Raw genomic sequence first — 20,175 nt, forward strand, 5'->3', positions numbered from 1 at the left:
AAGGCTTGCCAGCCCCCACAATTGCATGAGCCAGTTTATTAAGACAAATCCCTCCCTTCCTCCCCCCTTGTTTTTTATCCTATTTTTAAAAACATATTTGTTTATTTTTTTCAGACAATCTCCAGCAGACTGTCCGCTGAGCACAGAGCTGGATGCAGGGCTACATCTCAGGACCCTGAGATCATGACCTGAGCTGAAATCAAGAGCTGCTTAACCAACTGAGCCACCCAGGAGCCTTTCTTTTCCTTCCTTCCTTCCTTCCTTCCTTCCTTCCTTCCTTCCTTCCTTCCTCCCTCCCTCCCTCCCTCCCTCCCTCTCTCTCTCTTTTCTTTCTTTCTTTCTTTCTTTCTTTCTTTCTTTCTTTCTTTCTTTCTTTCTTTCTTTCTTTCTTCTTCTTCTTCTTCTTCTTCTTCTTCTTCTTCTTCTTCTTCTTTTTAAAAGATTTTATTTATTTACTCATAAGAGACACACAGAGAGAGAGATAGAGAGAGGCAGAGACACAGGCAGAAGGAGAAGCAGGCTCCATGCAGGGTGCCCGATGAGGGACTTGATCTGGGGTCTCCAGGATCCCGCCCCTGGTCAAAGGTGGCGCTAAACCGCTGAGCCACCTGGGCTGCCCCCTTTCTTATCTTTAAAATTTTATTTATTGATTGATTGATTTATTCATTCATTCATTCATTCATTTACACACGCGAGCAGACTCTACATTGAGCCCAGAGCCCAAGGTGGGGCTGAATCCCATGACCCTGAGATCAAGACCTGAATGAAAATCAAGAGTTAGTGCTTAACCAACTGACCCATCCAGGCACCACCCCCATCCTACATTTATTTATTTATTTATTTATTTATTTATTTATTTATTTATATTTTTAAAAGATTTTATTTATTTATTCATGAGAGAGAGAGAGAGAGAGACAGACAGAAAGAGAGAGAGAGAGAGAGGGAGAGAGGCAGAGACACAGGCAGAGGGAGAAGCAGACTCCATGCAGGGAGCCTGATGCAGGACCTGACCTGGGACTCTGGGATCATGCCCTGGTCCGAAGGGGGCCACTAAACTACTGAGCCACCCAGGGATCCCCATCCTACTCTTTTTTAAAGATTTTATTTTTTTAAATACACCCAACCAGAGGCTCGAACTCACAACCTCAAGATGAAGAGTCACATGCTCCACCCACCAAGCCAGCCAAGGGCCCCTCTTTATCCTATTGTTTCTGTTATTCTTCTTTTTTCTTTTCTCTTCTCTTCTCTTCTTTCAAGATTTCATTTATTTATTTGAGAGAGAGAGAGGAAGCATGAGTAAGGGTAGAGGGAGAGGGAGGAGCAGATTCCCCACTGAGCAGGGAGCCTGAGGAGGGGCTGGATTCAGGACCTGAGATCATGACTTGAGCCCAAGGCAGATGCTTAAACAAGTAAGCCAACCAGGCGCCCCGTTCTGTTTTTCTAGAGAACTCCAAGTGATTACCCACCTACCCCCCAACCCCCAAGCATATAGTGGGAGCATACTAAATAAAGCACATGGGACAAATGCAACAAGGAGTGAATCTGTGTCAGGGGCGTACAGGAGTTGGTTTTACTCTTCTTGCCAGCTTCCAATGTAAGTTGGGAATTACGTCAAAATAAAAAGTTGTAAAAAAAATAAATTCTGAGAAGTTCATAACTTCACCAGGAGTCTAAGGCATAGCAAACATTAAGAAGCTATGATCTGGGGCCCCTGGGTGGCTCAAGCGGTTAAGCATCTGCCTTTAGCTCAGGTCATGATCCTAGAGTCCTGGGATTGAGCCCCTGGTCTAGCTCCCTGCTTAGCGGGGAGCCTGCTTCTCCATCTCCCTCTGCCCCTCCCCCTGGCTTGCACTCTCTCTTTCTCAAATAAATAAATAAAATCTTAAAAATAAAAGAACCCATAATTTAAGACAATACACAACTTTCGTTCAAAATCCAAAAAATAAAAATTTAAAAAACATCAAGGGGGTGTGGCCTGGCTTTCAGAGTTTCTCCTAGCTGAGCGCCGCCTTGAGGTCAGAGTCAGTATAACAACACCGCCTCTCAACCAGCACCAAACCCTCACAAATTTACCCTCTAAATCCATTTAGCAGCGACTACAACTTGTGAAACATTGTGCACCCGCGTGTCTGTCCCCAAACGCAAATATCACCCTTGTAAAAGTCTAGCTGAACACACTCCAAACTCCATAGGAGTTTCAGAAGGCTGGAATGGAGATTGGTCACTTTTTAATTTTTTAAAAATTTTTTGGTAGACGTAGTGCATTTCTGCATTATTCAGATATTTGCAGTGCTCATGGATTACCTTTGTTGCGAAAAGAAAGCTAGATATTTACAAGGTTGAAGGGTGCTGTAGAAAATGATGTTTGTGGAAGGCAAGACCTGGGTGCTATATCCCGGAGCTGCTGGCGGAGCACAGGAAAAACGAGCCTGTCTCTGTGCTCATTAACAACCATGCTCCTCGCGGTAGGCTGAGAAAGGATCCCGATGGGTGCGCCTGGGTGACTCGGTGCTTGAACATCTGCCTTGGGCTCAGGTCATGATCCCGGGGTCCTGGGATCTAGTCCCGCATCCAGCTCCCCCTAGGGAGCCTGCTTCTCCCTCTGCCTGTGTCTCTGCCTCTCTGTCTCTCATGAGTAAATAAATAAAATCTTAAAGAAAAGAAAAAAGGTTTCTGATGGTGTCCACACCCTAATTCCTAGAACCCATTGCATGACCTTATTTGTAAAAGGGACTTTGCATTTCCGTTAGGGATCTTGAAATGGGAAGTTATGCTTTATTATCCAGGGGGACCTAAAATAGAATCACAAGATCCTTATATGGAGGAAGCAGAGGGAGTTGGGGACACACAGTAGGCGAGAGGGAGATGTGACCAGAGGCAGAAATTGGAGTGACCACACAAGCCAAGGAATGCTGGGGGTCACAGGAAGCTGGAAGGGGCAGGAACCGATTCCCCTCTAGTGCCTGTGGGGAGCACGGTCCTACTGTCACCTTCATTTTGGACCCCTGGCTTCAAATCTGGGAAAGGATACATTTCTGGGTTTGTTTACTTGTTTGTGTTTGTTTGTAGGTCAACTCCTTGCCAGATGTGAGGCTCCAACCCATGACCCGGAGATCAAGAGTCGCATAGCTCTACCAGCTGAGCCAGCCAGGCACCCCCTGCTTCTGGTGTTTTAAACCACTCCATTTGTGGCATTTTGTTACAGCAGCCACAGCAAACAAATAAATATAGGATCTTCCTAGCCCCAGGCTCCAACATGTCTCGAGAGAACCCAGGATGAAGCCGGAAGGGATGCTCAGGGGGTGCCAACTTCAAAACCCAAGGAAGGAGGATTTAACGGTCCGTGGTTGGGCCACCTGTTTTGCTTCTCTGGGCCTCAGGGCAACCTGGCCGGGAGGCTGGGGCTCAAATCCCTGCTCCCCAGAACCCCAGAGGGAGTCTGAGCCAGCTGGATCTCTGAGCTTTCCTGCAGCTGCTGGGGGCCCTAGAAAGTCCCAAGTGGGGAAACTGAGCCCAAGAGAGGTGCTGAGCCTAGAACAGGATGAGGTGGGGGCTCTTCTATCTGGATTCCACCCTCCTCGGGCCAGGGACTTCCACAGTTTTGCAAGCCCAGCCTCCCTCCTCTGACTGGAAGGAGGTGTTGAGAGCGCTGAGCGAGTGCCCCACGGAAGCAGCCCCAGATGGGGTGCCCAGTGCAGACCAATGAGAGCCCCACAGGGGGAAGGCTGGTCATTTCCTCCTGCGATTTGCACCCTCCCCTGGGGCTTAAAAACCACAGTGTGTGGGCAGGAGGGACCTTTGATCAGCGGGGATCCCGGGAGACCTGAACATGGTGAGTTCCCCAGAGGGATGGGGGACCCAGGCATCATCTCCCTCCCCTCACTCCTTGCTGGTCCCTCTCCTGCCCACCTCTCCCCTTCCCACTCTTTCCCCCTTTCCTCCCTAATCTCTCCACCTCCTCTTCTCCCCCTCCTCCCCTCCGACCCTCCCCTCTGGCCCTGGTAGGGGGCGGATGCAGCTAAGAAGGAAGGTGGTCAAGGGATTATAGAGTCGCAGCAATGCCATCCGGCTGGGATCCCAAAGGTCCCCAGGACAGGAAACCCGTGTGTTGGGTCTGATTAGATGACACCCTTCCTCAAATGGTCAGATCCAGGGGAGGTCTTTCCGGCAGCAGAACGGCAGGAGCCAAGGTCCGGGGGCTGCAAGGAGCCGGCTTGGGAGAAAGATAGGGACTCCCCCGGACATTCAGATGTTCTAAACCATACAGACAGGGAAACTGAGACCCAGGCAGGAGCACAGATGGCCCGGGTCCCTCAGTGGTTGGTGGCAGACCCAGGCTGCCCCCACAGATTCTCTGGGTGTCAGAGGGAGACTGTGTCCGGGCTCAGGGAGGGACCCCTGTGCACACCTGTGCCCCCAGGTCTGGGTTCTAGAGAGGCACGGCTGTGATTTGGTACCTGCCTCGCTAGATGTTTTTGTCTTGCTTCATCTTTTTTGAAAGAGGAAACGGAGGACACATTAGCTGCCCAGGGAGGGGCTTGGCATTGCCTCACCCGTTTTGGAGACCTGGCCGGGACCCACAGGACTTTGAGACACCAACTATTTGGCTTCGACTTCTTTTCCTTTCCATCAGATGGTCCCAAATGCTGAAGGGTATTATTCAGTGAAAAGTCGCTCTCCCTGCCCAGCCCTGGGGCCTCGGGCTCCTTGCCACAGCCCCTGGAGGCAACTTTGGGCACAAGTGTGTGTTGGATACTTCCAGAAACGGTCTGCTGGTGTTCAAGGTCAGATGTGCAGGGAGTAGTTTGACATGGGGGCAAATTGAAATAAGCTTCAAATCCTGCCTCTCCTGTGTCATAGACGAGGAGGCTCGGCTTTTCTGGGCTTCCTTCTCTTTATGTTGAAGATGGGGGGTTGGGTAACAATCTGACAGAATTAGATCCCGCATTGTAAGATCATTGAGAGACTTAAATAACACACGGAAGGCTCTACAGCATGGCATACAGTTGGCGCTCAATGCATGTGACATATCTATGTCCTTTTTCCCCTTTGCAAATAGAAGTACATTCTACACATTAGCCTACATCTTGCTTTCTTCAAGAATAACGTAGAGTATTACTAATCAGTATTTATTGAGCGCTTACTGCATGCCCAGCGCTGTGTTCTGCTCTTTACATTTACATCTGTGTGGGATGTATTATTTGTTTTTGTTTTTAAAAGATTTTATTTATTCATGAGAGACACAGAGAGAGAGAGAGAGAGAGAGAGAGGCAGAGACACAGGCAGAGGGAGAAGCAGGCTCCCTGCCTCCTTGCTGAGCCACCCAAGTGTTCTAATCCCTGTGTATTTCAAGGGAATTCCTTCCTTCCTTCCTTTTTTAAAGGTTTTATTTATTTATTCACGAGGGACACAGAGAGAGAGGCAGAGACACAGGCAGAGGGAGAAGCAGGCTCCACGCAGAGAGACCGATGTGGGACTCGATCCCGGGTCCCCAGGATCACACCCTGGGCTGAAGGCAGGCGCTAAACCGCTGAGCCACCCAGGGATCCCCCTCCTTCTTTCTTTTTATCAGCTTCGTAATAGTCTACCGTGAGGGTCCAGTCCCTCTCAATGGAGATTTTAGTTGTTTTCCATATCTTGTCTTTATTTTTTTTTATAATGATTAAACTTTTATTTTGTAAAATTTTGAAAATATGGAAAAATAGACAAAGTGTAATTACCCATTATCCCCCCACTGTAATAGTTGGATGCTTTAAGTTTTTTTTTTTTTAATTTTTATTTATTTATGATAGTCACAGAGAGAGAGAGAGAGAGAGGGAGAGAGAGGCAGAGACACAGGCAGAGGGAGAAGCAGGCTCCATGCACCGGGAGCCCGACGTGGGATTCGATCCTGGGTCTCCAGGATGGCGCCCTGGGCCAAAGGCAGGCGCTAAACCGCTGCGCCACCCAGGGATCCCTAGTTGGATGCTTTAACAAAAATTTTTATTTAAATTCAATTTGCCGGGGATCTCTGGGTGGCTCAGTGGTTTAGTGCCTGCCTTTGGCCCAGGGCGTCATCCTGGAGTCCTAAGATCAAGTCCCACATTGGGCTCCCTGCGTGGAGCCTGCTTCTCCCTCTGCCTGTGTCTCTGCCTCTCTCTGTCTCTGTGTCTCTCATGAATAAATAAATAAAATCTTTAATAAATAAATAATAAATAAATTCAATTTGCCAACATTTGGTAGAATACACAGTGCTCATCCCTTATTTTGTCTTTATTTTTTATTTTTTAAAAAGATTTTATTTATTTATCCATGAGAGACACAGAGGGATGCAGAGAAAGAGGCAGAGACACAAGCAGAGGGAGAAGCAGGCTCCACCCAGGGAGCCCGACATGGGACTTGATCCTGGGACCCCAGGATCATACCCTGGGCCGAAGGCGGCGCTAAACTGCTGAGCCACCCGGGCTGTCCTCATATTTTGTCTTTAAAACCAAAATTAGGGGGATCCCTGGGTGGTGCAGCGGTTTGGCGCCTGCCTTTGGCCCAGGGCATGATCCTGGAGACCCGGGATCGAATCCCACGTTGGGCTCCTGGTGCATGGAGCCTGCTTCTCCCTCTGCCTGTGTCTCTGCCTCTCTCTCTCTCTGTGTGACTATCATGAATAAATAAAAATTAAAAAAAAATAAAAAATAAAACCAAAATTAAGGGATGCCTGGTTGCTCAGTGGTTGAGCGTTTACTTTCGGCTCAGGTCGTGATCCCAGGTTCCCAGGTTCGAGTCCCGCATCAGGCTCTCTGCATGGAGCCTACTTCTCCCTCTGCCTGTGTCTGCCTCTTTCTGTGTGTCTCATGAATAAATGGATAAAATATTAAGAAAAACAACAACAAACCAAAGTTAACATCTTTGGCTCCAAGTCTGGGTTTCCAGAACCGCAAAGACCGTGCCCATTGAATTTTAATGGATCTTGCCAGAAATATACCAATGGATGTTTCCCATCTGCGGCTCATGAGAGCATCTGCCTGAACCCTCATCTGCACGGTCACATCATGCTTTTTTATTTTTGCCAGCCCACGAGGTTGCAGTTCAGTGCAACCTCAGAGGATCTGGAAGCTTGTATTTTTCATGGGTTTTAAAAAAAATGTAAGTGTTTTGGGGTCACAGAGGTCATGCGATTCAAGAAAATCAATATGAGTCAAGATGCCTACCCTAATTCTCATATCCTATTTCTAAGAGGCTCCAACCTCCAATGGCTCCGGGTGGTTCTGTGGGTGCCCTATTTAGAGATGTCGTGTGGATGGAGGAGCAGGAAGGGGTGGTGGGGCGTCAGAGGAGCAGACCTTGCCTTCTGGGTACTTACGGGCTCTGACAGCATTCCTAAGCGGGTCTGTTCTTTCCACTTTATTTTTTAAAAGATTTTATTTATTTATTCATGAGAGATACAGAGAGAGAGGCAGAGACACAGGCAGAGGGAGAAGCAGGCTCCACGCAGGGAGCCCGACGTGGGACTCGATCCCCGGTCTCCAGAATCAGGCCCTGGGCTGAAGGCAGCGCTAAACCACTGAGCCCCTCGGGTGGCCTTGTTCTTTCCACTTTAATGCAGGCACAGTTGGCAGGACTTCCCCTACCAGGGGCCAGGAGAGAGCGGCGAGGGCGTGGGGCCTGGCTTACCACGCACCAGCTGCACCACCATGTCCGAGTCACGCCTCTCATCTTACCTTACCACCGGAGGATCTTTCTAACCTAACCCTCACCTTCACCCTAACCCTAACCCTCACCCTAACCCTCACCCTTACCCTCACCCTCACCCTAACCCTGACCCACACCCTCACCCTAACCGTAACTGAAACAAATCTAGTCCCTCTGCAGCTCAAAGACCACCCATGGCTCCCCAGATCCATGGATCAAACACAACATCTTTAACATGACTATGGGTGGATCTTCCAGCCTGGTCTTGGCCACCTGCCAGCCAGCCGTGCTGGCCTTCCTTTATTTTCTGGTGGGTAGCCTCTTCCCTGGCTCTCTCCTTATGGCTTTGGCTTTGAATGCACGCCCCCACTCCCGACCCACTCAGAGAGGGCTCGAGCTCTCAGAAGTTCTCTCCTCCCTCTGCCACTGGCTACCTGCGGGGAGGACTTGGGAAGCAATCTTAAGCTCTAAGGGTAGCCTTAGTTTTTCCCATCTGTGAAATGGGTGTTGCAACTCTCATAGGGTTGCTCTCTCTGTGGATTCAATGAGCTAATACAGGCAAAGGGCTTAGAACAGAGCTTGATTTTATTTATTTATTCATGAGAGACAGAGAGAGGCAGAGACACAGGCAGAGGGAGAAGCAGGCTCCCTGCAGGGAGCCCGACGCAGGACTCTGTCCAAGGACCCTGGGATCACTCTCTGAGCCGAAGGCAGATGCTCAATCCCTGAGCCACCCGGGCGCCCTATGATTGCTTTTCTTAGAAGTACTGTGTCTTCTCCTTCACCCTGTGCTGTGATCCGTTTGTGTCTCCTCACGGCCACCACGCTGGTGCAAGCCACCACTGTTGCTCACCTCACCTGGACACTTCCACTCTCCTCTTCTTCCCAGATTCTGCCCTGGAGCCCTTCCTGCCCACAGTAGACAAGGGCTCTTAAAATGGGCCCGTGACAGTCACTTGGGTGGCTCCATCGGTACAGTGTGTGGCTCTTGATCACAGGATCGTGGGTTTGAGCCCCACGTTGGGAGTTAGAGGTTACTTAAAAAGAAAATCTTGGGGAAAAAAAAAAAAAAGAAAGCCAGGCTTCTGAACTTAGGAACGATAGTATCCCACCCTTCTGGTTGCTGGGACTTAAGGACTTTTATTAGTTATTAGTGAACTAACACGTGGGAAGGGCTTAAAACAGTGCCTGGTGCTGAGTGGCCCCTTCGGACCCCCAGACCCGTGATTGGGCAGCCCCTAGCCACATGTGGTAATGGGAGTGTACTTAAACTGACATAATTGAGGGGCACCCGGTCGCTCAGCGGTTGAGTGTTTGCCTTCAGCCCAAGATGTGATCCTGGGGTCCTGGATAGAGTCCCACATCGGGCTCCCTGCAGGGAGCCTGCTTCTCCCTCTGCCTATGTCTCTGCGTCTCTCTCTGTGTCTCTAATGAATGGATAAGTAAAAACTTAAAAAGAAAAATAAACTGACACAATTGAAAATTCAGTTCCTCAGGCACAGAGCCACATATGGCTGGTGGCCACCGTCAAAGACATGCTCCGGCAGTGCAGAAAGTTCTATTGGATGGGGCTGCAGCCCGTCCTCCCCCCACACTGGGCTGGGCTCTCTATCAAACACTTGAGTCCTCCCCACTTGGCGGTCTGTTTGTCTCTCCTTGTAGACCAGCAGGTGCCAGGTGGGTCAGGAACTGTCCCCCAGGCGGTTGACATTAGTGAGATAAAGAAATCTGCTTAGACTTGTCCTAGAGGTGGGGAACTGCAAATTCTTTTGTATTTGCTTTATAGTATCTGTTTCTTGGAATGGGCAGTGCACTCACTGGTATGGTTCCTCATACAAGAGGAAGAAAAATATAGACATATACCGTGAAATGCTTCCTTTCAATGTCTGCCCCCCCACCCCCACTCCCACCCCCACCCCCTACGACCCAGCCCCCACCCCCAAGCCCTCCGCCCTCCGCAACCGCTGGTACAAGCTTCCTCTGTCTACTTCTAGAGCTGCTCTGGAGAGAGAGACAGGTACAGGCTAGAAGTAGAGACAGAGATACAGAGGAGGAAAGGAGGGAGGGAGAGAGAGAGAGAGGGAGGGAGGGAGGGAGGGAGAGTCTTCTTTTGTAGGTAGGCTGCTTTATACACCATCTGGTCCTTGCTTGTTATTATTTTTTTAAGATTTTATTTTATTTACAGTATATCTTTAAAGATTTTATTTATTTATTTATTTTGAGAGAGAAAGAGAGAGAGGGAGTACATGGGTCAGGGGAAAGCAGACTCCCTGCTGAGTGGGAAGGCCTACGCTGGGCTCCATCCCAGGACCCCTGGGATCATGACTTGAGCCGAAAGTAGAAAGCAGACACTTAACCGCTGAGCCACCAGGCGTCCCTTCTTGTGGTTTTAAGTCATCTCCACACAATGTGGGGCTCAAAGCCACAATCCGGAGATCAGGAGTTGCACTCCCCACTGAGTCAGCTGGGCTACCCCTTCCAGGCTCCCATCCTTGCTTTTTATATGTTCCCCTAGATCTCAGAGCTCCTTTCACATTGGTTCATAAACATCCCATTCTTTCAGATAGTTGCATAGCATTTTGTTGTTGCAAATGTGCCATCAAGTAATTTAGCCAATCCCCTCTTGCTAAACACTCCAGTTATTTCCCATCCTTTTAGGGATGCTGCAAGGGCAGAACTTTTCAAGCCTCTTGCACTGGAGGATCCTGAAAGCCACAGGGTGTTAGAATCAGCATTTTTTTTTTTCTGCCCTCATGAAGTCAGTGAAAGGCAAGGGGCCCCCATGAGCTCAGGCCAGGAAGGAGCTTTGTCAGTGGGGATGGACACTCCCTTTTTGGAGTTTGAGTCACTCTGCAGCCAAGGAGGGTTGGGAGTTCATGGAATCAGCAGCAAAAGCTTCCTTTACTGCATCCAGGGCAGACACTCACAATATTGAGCAACCACTAAGGTACAGGGCATCCTGCTGGGCCTGGCATTAACTCTTTAGTAACTGGAGCATGGGGATGGAGTGGGGGAGTGGAGGGATGGGGCAGGTGGGTCCCAGAAGAAATGGGAAGAAGCCAGGGTACAGAGGTGGGGGTGGGGGGGATGGCAGGGGTCAGGCTCCCGGCAGGGGCTCTTCACCAATAGAAGTATTTCAACAATTTGAATTTTCTATTTTGAAAAATTTTCACACTTACAGAAACATTGGAAGACTAACAAAGAACTCCCATATACTCTTTACCCAGAGTCTCCAAATTTGCTTTATCAATCATCTGACTATCTATGGATCTCTATCTATCATCTGTTTTCCTGAGCAATCTGAGAGTAAGCTGTAGGCATCACGCCCTCTGGCCCTTAAATACTTTAGCGTTTATTCCTTAAGAACAAGGAGCATCACCAGCATGAGCAGAGCAGTTATCGCTGTTGGGGCAGCCCGGGTGGCTCATGGTTTAGCGCCGCCTTCGGCCCAGGACCTGATCCTGGAGACTTGGGATCGAGTCCCAAATCGGGCTCCCTGCATGGAGCCTGCTTCTCCCTCTGCCTCTTCCTGTGTCTCCGCCTCTCTCTCTCTCTCTCTCTCTTTCTCTGTGTGTGTCTCATGAATAAATAAATAAAATCTTAAAAAAAAAAAGAAAAGAAGAGTAACATTTGGTGGGACTTTATTGTCTAGGCTACAGACCATATGCAAACTTGCTCAGATGTTCGGGTACGCCCTTTGTGGTGAATAGGTGTCTCCAGCTCTGGGCTCCAGCCCAGGATGTCACATCCCATTTGGTTGTCCTGCCTGTGTGGTCCCCATTCAACGGGAACAATCCCTTACCCCTCCCTTGGCTTCGTGACACTGGCGTTTTTTATTAAAGATTTTATTTATTATTATTTATTAGTAATACCATTAATACTAATAAATAATAATTGTTATTATTTATTCATGAGAGACGCAGACATAAGCAGAGGGAGAAGCAGGCTACCCGTGGGGAGCCCCATGCGGGACTCAATCCCACGACCCCGGGATCACGCCCTGAGCCAAAGGCAGACGCTCAACTGCTGAGCTACCCAGGCATCCTGCATTTTTTTTTTTATTGGATAAAATTCACATAACATCGAATTCATCATTTTCAAGTGTATGATGCAGTGGCATTTGTAGTACGTTCACTCTGTGACTCAGCCATGTCCTCTGTTTCTAGAACATCATCAAAAGAAATACACACTGTAGCTCACCTCATTCCTTTTTATGGCTGAATCATCTCTTAGGGCTTGGCTGGACCCCACCCCAATCATCCTGTCATCGGCTGACAGGGACATTCCCCCTTTGAGTGATGTGATCACGGATATGGCTCTACCGGCAGGAAGCCCAGGGCCACCAGCCTGGCCCACCTTGTGACAACATAAAGGGACTAAGAGATAAAACAGAGTGGCTTAGGGGAAAGCTCTGAGCTCGTCCATAATCACAATATCAAGAAACTAATCCTATTCGTTGTCTTTTCTTGTCCTGCGCTGCGAGCCAGGCACTCGGCCGGGTGTCCGAGCAGTTGTCACAGTTGTCGTCTTATATAATCCGCAGGGTGGTGCGATAACTATCCGGCTCCGAAGATTTCTGTAATGATCATTTCTCTTCCTCTCTGTCTCCTTTGCCTGGGTTGGTGACAAAGTGGCCTTCGTGGATGTGCTAACTCTAGGGGCCACAGAGCTCAGCGCTGAAGGGTTCCCCCTCCGTCCACAGCCCCACTCGGAAATAGCCAGGCGCAGCCTGCCTGGGTTTGTGTGCCAGCCTACGCAGGAGTGAATTCCTGACCCGGAGCAGGCTATCTACCTTCCTGTGCCTCTGTCTCCTCATCAAGAAAGTGGCTGTATGGGGCTCCTGGGTGGCTCAGCGGTTGAGCGTCTGCCTTTGGCCCAGGTCATGATCCTGGGGTCCCGGGATCGAATCCCACGTCGGGCTCCTGGTGCATGGAGCCTGCTTCTCCCCCTGCCTGTGTCTCTGCCTCTCTCTCTCTCTCTCTCTCTCTGTCTCTCATGAATAAATAAATAAAATCTTAAAAAAAAAAAGAAGTGGGCATATTAATAGAACCAACTTTTAGTGTCGTGGGCAGGACTGGAAGAGCTAATGCCGTGTCTGGCACGTGTCCTAAGTGCTGTATACAATCTGGATGCTTTGGTGTGATCGTGCCACGGGGATTCGTCTGCTGTGGCTGGTGCCTCTGGGGCATGGACTTGCCTACAAGGCTCTCTCCAGCTCAGCTGTGACTCCCAGACGCCTTCTGTCTTGGGTGCCATAGTCCTCCCAGCCGGTCTGCTTGGGAGGAAGCTCAGGACCCCTCTGCTCTTCATGTTATTTTATTATGGAAAACTTCAAACACATAGAAGTAGAGAGAATGGTACTGGGAACCCTGGTGTCCCCATCACCCTGCTTCAACAATGTTTTGCTGTTCTTCGTCACCCATGGCCTTCCTCTCCCCTCCTGTCTCCTGTGTCCTGTCTCCTCTCTCCCAGCTATTTCTTTTGCTGGAGTGTAGTATTTTATTTTGTTTTTGAAAAAATTTTTTAAGGTCTTTAAATTTGGAGGGGCGCCTGGGCGGCTCAGTCAGTTAAACATGGGACTCTGGATTTTGGCTCAGGTCGTGATCTCAGGGTCGAGAGATTGGGCCCTGTGTAGGGTTCCAAGCTGGGTGAATAACCTGCTTGGGATTCTCTCTCTCTTCCTCTCCCTCTGCCCCTCTCCCCCAACCCCTGTTCACATGCATGCGTGTGGGCACACCCCCTCTTTAAAAAAGAAAAGAAAAAGTTTTTTAAATGGTTATAAATTAACCTCTACACCCATCAAGGGGCTCAAACTTACAACCCTGAGATCAAGAGTTGCATGCTCTACCCACTGAGCCAGCCAAGCACTCCACTGTTGGAGTATTTTAAAGTAAATCCAAAACATCCTATTTCACTTGCTATTTACCTTTATCAGAAACAGCCTTCCCACTCCTTTAAATTTTTAAAAAGATTTTATTTTATTTTTTTTAAAGATTTTACTTATTTATTCATGAGAGACACACACAGAGAGGCAGAGACACAGGCAGAGGGAGAAGCAGGCTCCCTGCGGGGAGCTCGATGTGGGACTCGATCCCAGGACCCCAGGATCATGACCTGAGCCAAAGGCAGACGCTCAACCACTGAGCCACCCAGGTGCCCCTTGCTCCTTTTTTTAAAAACATGAACACAGGGATCCCTGGGTGGCGCAGCGGTTTGGCGCCTGCCTTTGGCCCAGGGCGCGATCCTGGAGACCCGGGATCGAATCCCACATCGGGCTCCCGGTGCATGGAGCCTGCTTCTCCCTCTGCCTATGTCTCTGCCTCTCTTTCTCTCTCTCTCTCTCTCTCTCTCTCTCGCTGTGTGACTATCATAAATAAATAAAAATTAAAAAAAAATAAAAAATAAAAACATGAACACAAAACTACATCACACTCAATAAAATTAGCACTGATTCCTTACTATTGTCAAATACCGCACTTCATTTTTGAGTGTCCTGGATTGTCTCAAAAATGTCTGATTTTGCAATTGATTCTTCCAATCAGGATCCAAATGAGGTCTCTGTGTTACCTTTGCTTGATATGCCTTTAAATCTTTTTTTTTTTTTTAATTTATGATAGTCACAGAGAGAGAAAGAGAGAGAGAGGCAGAGACACAGGCAGAGGGAGAAGCAGGCTCCATGCACCAGGAGCCCGACGTGGGATTCGATCCCGGGTCTCCAGGATTGCGCCCTGGGCCAAAGGCAGGTGCTAACCGCTGCGCCACCCAGGGATCCCTCTTTCTTTCTTTCTTTCTTTCTTCTTTCTTTCTTCCTTCCTTCCTTCCTTCCTTCCTTCCTTCCTTCCTTCCTTCTTTCTTTCTTTCTTTCTTTCTTTCTTTCTTTCTTTCTTTCTTTCTTTCTTCTTTCTTTCTTTCTTTCTTCTTTCTTTCTTTCTTTCTTTCTTTCTTTCTTTCTTTCTTTCTTTCTTTCTTCTTTCTTTCTTTCTTTCTCTTTCCTTCCCAATGCCATTTATCTGTGGGAGAAAACAGACTATTTGTCCTGTAGGGTTTCCTGTGGTCTGACTGGGCTGATCTTGTGCCTGTGGTGTTATTTGTCATGTTCCTCTCTCCCCTGCTTTTCCTGTGGACTGGTAGTTTTTGTTTTTGTTTTTGTTTTTTTGAGAGAGAGAGAGAGCATGAGAGAGTGAAGGAGGAGCAGAGGGAGAGAGAGAGAATCCCAAGCAGGCTCCACACCCTGTGCAGAGTCCGACATGGGGGTCCATCCCACGACCCTGAGACTACCACCTGAGCCTAAACCAAGAATCAGATGCTCAACTGGCTGAGCCACCCAGGCGCCCCAAGACTGGTAACTTTTGATCTAGAACCTTGATTAGACTCACAATTATTTATTTGGCAAGAATTACTTCATAGGTGGTGCTGTGTTCTTTCCAATGCCTCACGTCCGAAAGAACAGAATATCCGATTGTCCCTCTTTGGATGCTGAGGTGGATTGGCCAGTTTGGGCTATGAGCCCAGCCTATTTATTGTAAAGTTCCCATCTGCCTTTCACCTGATGGTTTTATCAGATGTTGTTCACCATCCAGACCCATTATTTCCTGAATTCTGAAATTCCTTCTGCAGATATTATTCTTAGGTTTTTCTCTGAAGGGAGGTTTCCCACATTGACTTTGGATTCCCCTTAATTATATTAAAGTTTCTTTACTCTTTAGTATGAGATGTTCTAGGCTCGTCTTGTATTTTTCCTCTCCCAGAACAGAAGTCAGCCCTGGTTTCTTTGAATGGCAGATGGTCATTGGAGACCATAATCTGGGTGCTAAGGTCCTCATTGTCCTTGAACTCAGCCTTCTCTGTTCCTTTCATCCCTTCTATCTTCCCTCCAGCAAGGCAGAAATCTATTTCTTCTTCCCATTTCTCATTCTTCCTCCTGGTCTGTCACCAAATATTTTCCCTCTGCTCTGAGACTGCAGTTTTATTTATTTTTTAAAGGTTTATTTATCTATTCATGGGAGACACACACACACACACACACACAGAGAGAGAGAGAGAGAGAGAGAGAGAGGGAGAGGCAGAGACATAGGCAGGCCCCCCACAGAGAGCCTGATTCGGGACTTGATCCCAGATCCCGGGCTCACACCCTGAGCTGAAGGCAGATGCCCAACCACTGAACCACCCAGGCATCCTGGGACTGAGGTTTTAGAGCTAGAGCTGATGAATGGCTAGGGGTCAACCAGGAAAGCAACAGAGGCATACAGCAGTAACGGCACTTGCAGGCTTTGAGTAGAACAGTTGAGACCCGGGGCCCCTGCCTGAGGCTTTTTGGTTCTCCACCTCCTCACTTAAATGTTGTGCCGAAGTATGTGAGATATTATTTCTTGATGACTGAAGGGTTTTTAAAAATATATTTTATTTATTTATTCATAAGAGACAGAGAGAGAGAGAGAGAGAGGCAGAGACACAGGCAGAGGGAGAAGCAGGCTGCATGCAGGGAGCTCGATACGGGACTCCATCCTGGGGCCCCGGGATCACGCCCTGAGCCAAAGGCAGATGCCCAACCACTGAGCCACCCAGGCGTCCCTAAAGGTTTTTTTTTTTTTTTTTTTTTTTTAAGATTTTATTTATTTGAGAGAGAGTGAAGAGAGAGAGCAGGGGAAGGGGCAGAGGGAGAGGGAGAAGCAGACTCTCTCCTGAGTAGGGACCCTGATGTGGGACTTGATCCCAGGACCCCAGGATCATGAGCTAAGAGCTGAAGGCAGATGCTCAACCAACTGAGCCACCCGGGGCCCCTGCCTGAGGCTTTTTGGTTCTCCACCTCCTCACTTAAATGTTGTGCCCAAGTATGTGAGACGCTGCCAAGCCACTGCCTTTTCTGGGGAGCCACTCCCAGCTCAGAGCCTCAGTAGGTGGAAGGCAGCAAAGGGGATGATGGTGGGGGGGGGTGCAGTGGGGTAACTACCTGGTAATATCATCTCAGTTTGTTGGTGACATTAAAAATAGCTAAGAAGCAGTGTGTCATGGGTACCGTCCAGTCAGAATGCACAGCGACCACAACACTGCAGCAGGACTAGGTTTTAACCGTTTGGCTTCTAGGTCATAGAGATGTCCAGGGACATCAGGTGGCAGTGGTAGGGTGGCAGGGAGACTAATCAGCATCGAAGGGTTTTCCAATTTTATATGTGGTATGACACCCCAGCCGGCTCTCAGCCCTTGATCTCCCCATTTTCCTGGGAAGAGACCTGGGATCAGAGAAGCAAAGTGATGGGCTTCAAGACGAGTAGCTCCCATGGGCCCCTGGCACCTGTTTGCCACTCATCCTCTTCCTGCCTCTCTGATTCCCCCCAGGCCTCCATGAATTTCAGCACGCCCGAGTACCCCGACTATGGCACTGCCACCCTGGACCCCAACATATTTGTGGATGAGTCTCTCAACAACCCCAAGCTGTCGGTCCTGGATATGATCGCCCTGGTAATCTTCGTGATGGTCTTTCTGGTGGGGGTGCCAGGCAACTTCCTGGTGGTCTGGGTGACGGGCTTCGAGGTCCGGCGAACCATCAATGCCATCTGGTTTCTCAACCTGGCGGTGGCCGATCTCCTGTCCTGCCTGGCGCTGCCCATCCTGTTCTCGTCCATCGTCCAGCAGGGCTACTGGCCCTTCGGCAACGCTGCCTGCCGCATCCTGCCGTCGCTCATCCTGCTCAACATGTACGCCAGCATCTTGCTCCTGGCCACCATCAGCGCCGACCGCTTCGTCTTGGTGTTTAATCCCATCTGGTGCCAGAACTACCGAGGGGCGCGGCTGGCCTGGGCGGCCTGCGGCGTGGCCTGGGCCGTGGCCCTGCTGCTGACCGTACCCTCGTTCGTCTTCCGCGGGGTGCACACGGAGTACTTCCCGTTCTGGATGACGTGCGGCGTGGACTACGGCGGGGTCGGGGTCTCGGTGGAGAGGGGCGTGGCCGTCCTGCGGCTGCTCGCGGGCTTCCTGGGGCCGCTGGTGATACTGAGCATCTGCTACACCTTCCTCCTGATTCGGACCTGGAGCCGGAAGGCCACCCGCTCCACCAAGACGCTCAAGGTGGTGGTGGCCGTGGTGGTCAGCTTCTTTGTCCTCTGGCTGCCCTACCAGGTGACGGGGATGATGATGGCTTTGTTCCACAAGCACTCCGAAAGCTTCAGATACGTGTCCCGCCTGGACCCGCTGTGCGTGGCCGTGGCTTACATCAACTGCTGCATAAACCCCATCATCTACGTGGTGGCCGCCCAGGGGTTCCACAGCCGCTTCCTCAAGTCGCTGCCCGCCAGGCTCCGGCAGGTGCTGGCCGAGGAGTCCGTGGGCCGGGACAGCAAGTCTTTCACGCTCTCCACGGTGGACACCCCAGCGCAGAAGAGCCAGGGGGTGTGAGGGGGGCCTCCCGGCTTGCCCCTCCCACCTGTCCCTTCTCCCTCTGCTGACTTTAACCCAGCCCCTGGTGGGGAGCTGGCCTGCGAGCGAACTCCCCTCCGTTCCTTCCTTTCTCCCCACACCCGTCCTCCCTCACTTCCAGGATGAACGCGTCCCTCCGGGGACCCTCAACTTTCCTTTTCCATCTGAGGACTTTGGGAAACAAGCAGAAACCAGGATTACTCGGAGCACCCCCCCCCCCCCAACAGCCCTATGTCTGCTGCAGGTGGAGATTGTGCATGGGACACATTCGATACATAGAAAAGAGACAAATAGGAACATTCTAACCTTGGGGCGCCTGGGTGGCTCAGTTAAGCATCTGCCTTAGGCTCGGGTCATGATCCCAGGGTCCTGGGATCGAGTAACTGCGTCGGGCTCCCCGCAGGGAGCCTGCTTCTCTGTCTGCCTGTGTCTCTGCATCTCTCTCTGTGTCTCTCATGAATAAATAAATAGAAATATTAAAAAAAATGAATGAGTACAATCTTAAAGAAAAAGAAAGAAACAGTCTAACCTTTAAAAAAATGGTGACGTGTTTATTTTACAGAGACCTGGGGGGAAAAAAAACTAAGGAGCATCTCAAAAAATATTCTTGTGAGGGACAAAGCAAAATTCACTGGCTAAGCTTTTCTTTTCTTTTCTTTTCTTTTCTTTTCTTTTCTTTTCTTTTCTTTTTTCTTTTCTTTTCTTTTCTTTTCTCTTCTTTTCTTTTTTGGCTAAGCTTTTCTAAGTGAGTTGATTAAAAAAAAAAAACGGTAAGTGAAGGTCTTACTAATCAGGTTTTGAGAAAACATATTCAGTAAAAAGATGTTCAATGGATTTGGCGAAAAGCAAGTGTGAGGAAGGAGTGCCGAAGGGAGAGGCTGGGAAATGTTGGTTAGGCACCTCGGGGGAAGGCGGTCATGGGGAAATTTGACTTTTGACTTTGTAAACTGCGGTTTTGTGTGTATGTCTCAAAAAAAAAAAAAAAAAAAAAAAGAAAAAGAAAAAGAAAAAAGAAAAACTTTTTTTTTTTTTTAGAAAGAAAATTTTAATGTCACTGTAGATACAGAGGGATACTGTGTGCCCCTGACCTGCTGCACTATAGGGACCTCTTGCAAAATGATGTTGCAAGATCATGGCTAGGATGTTGCCATTGTTACCCTGGGGGTGTAGGACATTCCATTACCACTGGGATCCCTTGTGATGGCCCATGTCCCTCCATCCTCCCAGCCTTGTCCTGGACCCCTGGCAACCACCATTCTGCTCTCCATATTTTGCCCTTTCAAAGGAATGCTCTATCAATCGTGTAAACTTTTGGCTTAAAAACTAGTCTGGGGGCGACTGAGGTGACTCAGTCGGTTAAGTGACCAACTTGATTTTGGCTCAGGCCATGATCTCAGTCAGGATCCTGGGATCAAGCCCTGCTTTTGGGGGGTGTCTGCACTCAGTAGTGGAGTCTGCTGGAGATCCTCTCTCTCTCCCCCACTGCTCCTCCTCCTGCTCACGTGCTCTCTCCTCTCTCTCTCAAATAAATAGATAAATCTTTAAAAAAAAAAAAAAGAAAAAAGTAGTTTGCAGCACTTGAATAATGAAAATAAAAAAATTAACATTGTAATGTGTTATTTGTAATCAATTTTAAAACATTTCTGTGGGCACTTGGGTGGCTCAGTCGGTTAAGCGTCTGCCTTCGGCTCAGGTCATGATCTCAGGGTCCTGGGATTGAGCCCCATGTCGGTCTCCCCGCTCAGTGGGGAGTCTGCTTTTCCCTCTGCCCTTCCCCTCTGCTTGTGATCTCTCTCTCTCTCACTTTGTCTCTCTCAAATAAATAAAATCTTTAGAAAATTTTCTGTTTGTTTTGTGTATGCGTTCATCTTTGTGGATTGACTAAAAAAAATATTGTACAGACCAGCACCACCCAGCAGAAAAATGATTGAGCTGCATGGTAGTTTTCTTTTCCTTTTTCTTTTTTTTGGCATGGTAGTTTTCAATTTACTAGTTGCCACACTGAAAAATTAAGGAGAATCATGAGCACCTGGCTGACTCAGTCGGTGGAGTGTGAGACTCTTGATCTAGGGGTTATGAGTTCGAGCCCCACATCAG

At 49.0% G+C, this 20,175-nt stretch overlaps 1 protein-coding gene across 3 annotated transcripts; it reads left to right on the top strand.

Annotated features, from left to right (window-relative positions):
* The first annotated feature begins 3,647 nt into the window (after nt 1–3,647).
* On the top strand, nt 3,648–18,564 carry C5AR1 (complement C5a receptor 1). Of its 3 annotated transcripts, none has more exons than XM_026013978.2 (2): nt 3,648–3,832; nt 17,002–18,564. In XM_026013978.2, exons 1-2 carry the CDS (start codon nt 3,830–3,832, stop codon nt 18,055–18,057), a joined length of 1,059 nt encoding a protein of 352 aa, XP_025869763.1. In that variant the 5' UTR covers nt 3,648–3,829; the 3' UTR covers nt 18,058–18,564. The 3 variants fall into 3 exon arrangements, with proteins under 3 accessions (XP_025869763.1, XP_072611721.1, XP_072611730.1); XM_072755620.1 differs by lacking the exon at nt 3,648–3,832 and adding an exon at nt 7,740–7,975; XM_072755629.1 differs by lacking the exon at nt 3,648–3,832 and adding an exon at nt 14,743–15,007.
* The last annotated feature ends 1,611 nt before the right edge of the window (nt 18,565–20,175 follow it).

Source organism: Vulpes vulpes, chromosome 1, assembly GCF_048418805.1.
Source record: "Vulpes vulpes isolate BD-2025 chromosome 1, VulVul3, whole genome shotgun sequence".
Lineage (NCBI taxonomy): Eukaryota > Metazoa > Chordata > Mammalia > Carnivora > Canidae > Vulpes > Vulpes vulpes.

Coding starts and splice junctions, on each gene's coding strand:
- C5AR1 (XM_072755620.1), top strand. CDS start 7,901: ATGACTATGGGTGGATCTTCCAGCCTGGTCTTGGCCACCTGCCAGCCA. Junction 7,976..17,001: donor TGGCCTTCCTTTATTTTCTG/GTGGGTAGCCTC, acceptor GATTCCCCCCAG/GCCTCCATGAATTTCAGCAC.